Below are 6095 nucleotides of genomic sequence, written 5' to 3' on the forward strand. Positions count from 1 at the left end.
CACACACACACACACACGCAGAAGAAAGAAGAAGGAAGATGAAGATATGAAAGTAGAAGGGGACCACTTAGGAGTTAGAGATCAGTGGGAGAGGGCGAGAACAACAGCAAGCAATAGAGGGTTAGTAGGGAAACACATTATATATGCATGAAATGTTACAATGAAACCTATTGTTTACAATTAATATCTTACTAATAAGTTCAAGAGCTTGGGAGACAGCTCACTTGACAGAGCGCTTGTCATGAAACCGTGATGGTCTGAGTTCAGATCCCCAGCACCATGTAACACAAGCTGGCACACTGCTTCTAAGCAGTGCATGTACTGGGGAGTAGAAACATCAAAAAAAAGGGGGGGGTGATTGAGGATCACAACCCAAGTTAACCCCCTGGACTCAACATACACACACTCTCTCTCTCTCACTCTCTCTCTCTCTCCCTCTCTCAAATCTTAAAATAACTTGAAGATCAAGACTGTTAACATAATTTGTAAAGATTGTAGACGGGGGAGGGGCTCAGCAGTTCAGAACACTACTGCTTTTGCAGAGGACCTGGTTTCAGTTCCTGGCACCCAGTCAGGAGGCTCACAACTGCCCATATCGACCGTTCCACGGGATCAAGCATCCTCTTCTGGATTTCAATCACACGTGCATTCAGGTGGCACGCAAAAACTCGCACAAACATACACATAAATAAAAAATAATGTTAAAATGTTAAAAAAGATTAGAGGGCTTGAGTCGGAATCTCCAGCACCCACATTTAAAAAGGGGGAGGGGGGCTGATGGTACGGCCAGAAGCAAGAACTCTGTGAGTTCAAGGCCAGTCTGATCTGCATGCAATTTCTGGGTAAGCAAAGAAGACATAGAAAGACCCTATTTCAAAAATACAAAACACTAGGCATGGTGGCTCACATCTTCAATTCCAACACTCAGGAGGCCAAAGCAGGTAGAAGTCTGTGAGTTCAAGGCCAGCCTGGTCTACATAATGACCCTGTCAAAGCAGACAAGACATAGAGACAGAGAAAGACAGAAAGAGAGCGCCGAGCACATGGGCTAACAAACAAGTCAGCCAGTCACAAAAGCTTGCAATTCCAGCATAGGCAGAGTTGGCAGTTCTGGGAGCTCCCGGGCTAGCCAGTCAGCCTTGCTGATGAAACTGTCAAAAGCAGTAAGGCAGAGAGGGAGAGACAGCTTCCTCTGGTTTCCATGAACACCTACAGAGAAGACACCCACACAAGTACACACAAAAAACCTTTAAAGATTAAAATTATTAGCCATGTGGTGGTGACGCATGCCTTTAATCCCAGCACTTGGGAGGTAGAGGCAGGTGGATCCCTGTGAGTTCAAGGCCAGTATGGTCTCAAAGTAAGTTCCAGGACAGGCTTCAGAGCTACACAGAAAAACCATGCCTTGACAAACAAACAAAAAAAAGGATTAAAATTATTAACGAAAAATGAAAATATTATTAAACCAGGAATGACGATACATGTCTGTAATCCCTTCATTTTGGAAGCTGTGATAGGACTATCAAGAGTTTATGGCTTACAGGAACTACACTGTGGTTTCCAGGACAACCAGGCTCCTATATAAGTTCCTGCCTCAAAACAAAATCAACAGTGACGGCCCAGAAAGGAAGGAGGACAAGGAATTCAAGGTCATCCTTGGCAACCTGTGTTTCAGGCCAGCCTGGACTACGGAAGACCCTAAACAGATGAGCAAGCAAGCAGCATGCACGGTGTGTTTTTATAGACTCGGAGATAGATGGAGTGGTGATAGATGCATGGTGTGTTTTTATAGATGCAGATACGGAGATAGATAGAGCTATGAAGCTGTCCAAGGAGAATCAAGAGTTCAAGGCCAATCTAGGCTCCACAGAAAGTTTAGGCCAGCACAAGATATAAAGCAAAATTGTCTCAAAATATAAAAAAATTCTCAAAAATAAAAAAGTTAACTCAGAATTAAATGTTTTGACACATAACTGTGACATTTGTTACACTTAGGGGAAAAATAAAATCTAACAATAAATGTACTCATTTAACTCAGTGAACATACGTTAAAACCAACCACGTATTGTCTATATTCTAGCCTGACTAACTTTCAAAATGTTCTACAGCACAGGCCTGACTCTAGCACTCAGGAAAGGAGGCAGGATGAGAATTTCAAGGTCATTCTCAGCCACTTAACTCTGTTCGGCACACTATGGAACAGACCAGACCACTTGAGTGAAGAAAAGCTGTATGATAAACAGGGAAGGTTGCTTAAAAGCAATTTTTTCTTCTAATCCTCATTCTTTTTCTATTACGTTTTACCTAATCTTATTCACATATGCAAAAGGACATGTTGTGGTATTTATTCTAAATAATTTTTTTCAAATTTTAAAACTCTCATCTAAGGATACAGCCAAGAGACAAAGTACATATTTAATTAACCACAGAAAAAAGTCTTGGATTTAATCCCAAGCACCAAGAAGTTAAAAAAAAAAAAAGTGATCACTTAAAAATTAGGGAAAAAAAATGTTGCCTACATACAACAATAGCTATTTGAAAAAAGAACCCTTAGAAAGATTGTCAAATAGTAAAAACGTATACATAGTATACAAATTTCCAACAGAATGAAGGCAAACTGCCGAAACTCACTCTGGAGACCAGGCTGGCCACAAACTCAGAGATCAGCCTACCTCTGCCTCCCGAGTGCTGGGATTAAATCCATAATGGTTTTCGCAGCAATTCTCTAGGGCTAGGGCTGTAGCTCGGTTTCCAACAGGCACAGGGTCCTGTGAGCTCATCATTTCCCAACACCTCATAATCCCTGCATGGTGGTACGTACAGCAATTTCAGCCTTGGAGCCGCGGAAACAGGAGGACCTGAGTCCAAGGTTATCTTAAACTACGTAGTAAATTCGAGGGTAGCCTGATTTTGAGACCCTTGTCAAAATCAACAACAAATAGGAGAAATAGCAGTTTTCTACAACAGACGCGGTGGCGGGAGGCAGAAGCAGGCAGATCTCTGAGCTCGAGGCCAGCCTCGTATACTCGTCTACAGAGCTACAGGACAGCTAGGGCTACACAGAGAAACCATGTCTGGGGGAGAGGAGGATTCTCTAAAACTTAGTAGGTTAAGTATCTTGATTTTCATGTCTCTTAAAAAATTAGGTTTTTTCAACAGAGTGTATTCAGTCCACGGAAAGCAGCAGCAGGCTAGGCAGCAAAAAGAACACTGGCTGCTAAAATTACATCTTAAACAGATCTCTCCTCATTTTAGAACATCTACTCCCTCCGTGACAGGCCATTTCCGCGGGCCCATAAATCCCATCAAGTTTGACTGTCAATTCGTTTTTATACCGGGATGCATCCCAGGTTTGCAAATCGTAAGCAGCACCAATGTACTCCCCACTGGTGCCCTACTCAAAGGGACATCAGAGGGCTTTTTCGGTCTGTTATAATCAGCCCGCTCCGACTATTGTCCGCACGTATCAGCAAGGAGACTCGCAAGGAATGACACGGGACAAGTCGCAACCTGGTGGCAAAAACTCGCCGGACCGGTGAGCAGCCGCGGGGAAGCCGGAGGGAGTGGTGGCAAAGACAAACAACCGAGGAAGAAGCCAGCGATCGCCACCTGCATCCGGCTGGACAAACTGGCCGGGGCCGACCAGCGAGCGGCCAGGGACGTCAGCGGCCAAGCCGGCGCGGAGCGGAGCTGGGCTGTGCTTCCAGCCGGGACGCCGGCGGCGGGACGCGGGGACGCTCGTCCGGTCCCCAGTCTCCGCGGGCAGCGGCCGGGGACGGGCTCCAGCCCCGGGCCTCACCGGACACCCCCGGGGCCCCGCGCCTCGCAGGCCTCCAGGGCGCTCGGCGGCTCCGGAAGCGCAGGCCGGGTGTCCCGGCTCCGGGACGCCCCGACCCCCACCCGCTCACCCCGGCCCGGCCTCTCCCGGGCCGGCTCGGCGCCGCCAGGTCCGCGACAGGAAAGCCGCGGAGACCATACCTGCGCCTTCGTGCCCGGCCGGTTCCGCCTCAGCACTGCCGTCCCCTCCGCCATGACCATAGTGCCAGAGTCTGGGCGGCTGGCGGGCGTCGGTACCCGGATGTGGGGGCCGGCCGCTGGCGCGGGGGGCGGGGCGCGGCGGTCGCCTGCGCGGGGCACGCCGGGAAGGGGGCGGTGGGAGGAGGAGCGGGCGCGGGTAAAACCGTGCGCCGTCCGCCAAGGCCGAAGGGGAAGATGCGGGTGGAAGCCGGGGTCCGGAGCCGCTTTCAAGGTCTGTGTCGCGGGTGACCAAAGCTGCGTCACGCGCGGGCGTGTGTCCTTCGACTGTCTGTTCACTGGCGGGGCAGGGTGCACCACAGTGGCCTTCTCGGAAAGCTGTGTGTGAGCGAGCACCTGCCGGAGCGCAATTCTGCAAAGCCCCCCTAAAATTAAGGGACAGCACACACCGGACGGTGCGGGGAGATTTTCACAGAATCTTCGTGGAATAAACCCAGGCTGCAATCACATTGCCTGGGGCTGTTATGGGGGGGGGGGTTGGAAAACAGGAGGCGCTGGTGAACGTTGCTGCTGTGGTCCGCTCACTTAAATCCAAGGACTCTTTCAATGACAAGTTGGTTTCCCGTAGATAAAAGACTCAGATTCTAAATTTAAAAAAAAATGCCATCGTGAGATAGAAAGTGTCTATTTGCTATTTGCGTTAGAAAGAGAGAGTTAAATTAGCTCTCTTTTTCCAAGTCGGAAGCAGGAAGAAATAGTCCCTGATGGGCGTTAATACAGTTTTATGTATTAACAAAATTCCAGGTTTTCCTTCTGTTTTTAAGCGTTGTAGGGTTTTTGTTTTCTTGTGGGTTTTTGTTTGTTTGTGTTCGTTGCTGTTTTATTGTTTTTCCTCTTTTTGGAGACGGGGGTCTCGCTCTGTAGCCGTTGCTGTTCGCTTCCTTGAGTGCTGGGCCACTACGGTCAGGTCCAGAGGTTCACGTCTGTGAGCTAACTCAGAGATCCAGGTGACCTGACACCTTTTTTCTGAACTCCCTGGACACACGCAGATAAAAACTTATACACACAAGATTCAATAAATGCATAAGCAAGAAAAAGTGGAAAAGAATTGTTTCAAATTCAAAACCAGCATGGAGTTAGAGGCCGGGCAGGACCTCGGAACAGGACCTCTTCAAAATAAAAAACCACAGCACTTTTACCAGAATTTCTTTTTCATCAAAGGAGAAAGGTTTTGGCTCAGAGTGCCAAGGGATACATTTAATCATGCTGGGGAAGTTGTGGGCACTGGGGGGGGAGGGTCTCACCATCGAGGCCCACCCAAAGTGACCAGCTCTCATAGCTAAGCCACAGAGTTCCACAGCCTCCCAATAGCATCTCAAGCTGCAGACCAGGCGTTCAAACCCAGGAACTGGCGGGGGAATAGTGGTGCACACCTTTAATCCCAGCAGCTGCAGACAGATCTCTGAGTTCAAGGTGTGCCTGGTCTACGAAGAGAGTTCGAAGACGACTTGGGCTACGCTGTCTTTTCAAAAAACAAACCAAATGAGGAATTGCCTCCATCAGATTGTCCTATGGGCATGCCTATGAAGTACTGTCTGTTGATGGCGGATGTGGGAAGCCCCTGCCCACTGTGGGTAGTACAATTCCACCCCTGGGCAGGGGCCAGCATTGGTCGAGAAATTTATAAGCTGTTCTAGAAGTGTCCTGTGACTAGGAAGAGGTCTCTGTGTGTGCCCTACGTGTGTCCTTGGAGGCCTGAGAGGGCGCCAGATCCTCTGGAGCTCCAGTCACGGGTGGTTGTGAGCTGCCTGATCTGGATGCTAAGAACCAAACTCAGGTCCTGGAGGAGAACATTTTTGAACCAGGAATCGCCAATTTTTATCACTAGTGCTTGCGCTAATGCATTAAGAACTTCAGACAAATAAAATTTAAATATCATCTCTATACCAGACATAGAGGAGGGGTCTGTGAGACAGCAGAAGGCTACCTATGTCTTCCATTCTTCCATCTTTAAAATTTTAGGATTGAGGGGGCTGGAGAGATGGCTCAGAGGTTAAGAGCATTGCCTGCTCTTCCAAAGGTCCTGAGTTCAATTCCCAGCAACCACATGGTGGCTCACA

The 6095-nt window shown here is 48.4% G+C and overlaps 1 protein-coding gene across 1 annotated transcript in view; it reads right to left on the bottom strand.

Annotated features, from left to right (window-relative positions):
- Nucleotides 1–6095, bottom strand: part of LOC101992069 (translation initiation factor IF-2) — a 42594-nt gene that overhangs the window by 20914 nt on the left and 15585 nt on the right. Inside the window, exons 4-5 of the mRNA XM_026788836.1 lie at nucleotides 3909–4371; nucleotides 3494–3849 (exon numbers count right to left, since the gene is read on the bottom strand). Coding sequence (XP_026644637.1) covers nucleotides 3494–3849; nucleotides 3909–4371 — 819 coding nt within the window. The remainder of the gene's footprint in view (nucleotides 1–3493; nucleotides 3850–3908; nucleotides 4372–6095) is intronic.

This window comes from Microtus ochrogaster, unplaced genomic scaffold (genome assembly GCF_000317375.1).
Source record: "Microtus ochrogaster isolate Prairie Vole_2 unplaced genomic scaffold, MicOch1.0 UNK8, whole genome shotgun sequence".
Lineage (NCBI taxonomy): Eukaryota > Metazoa > Chordata > Mammalia > Rodentia > Cricetidae > Microtus > Microtus ochrogaster.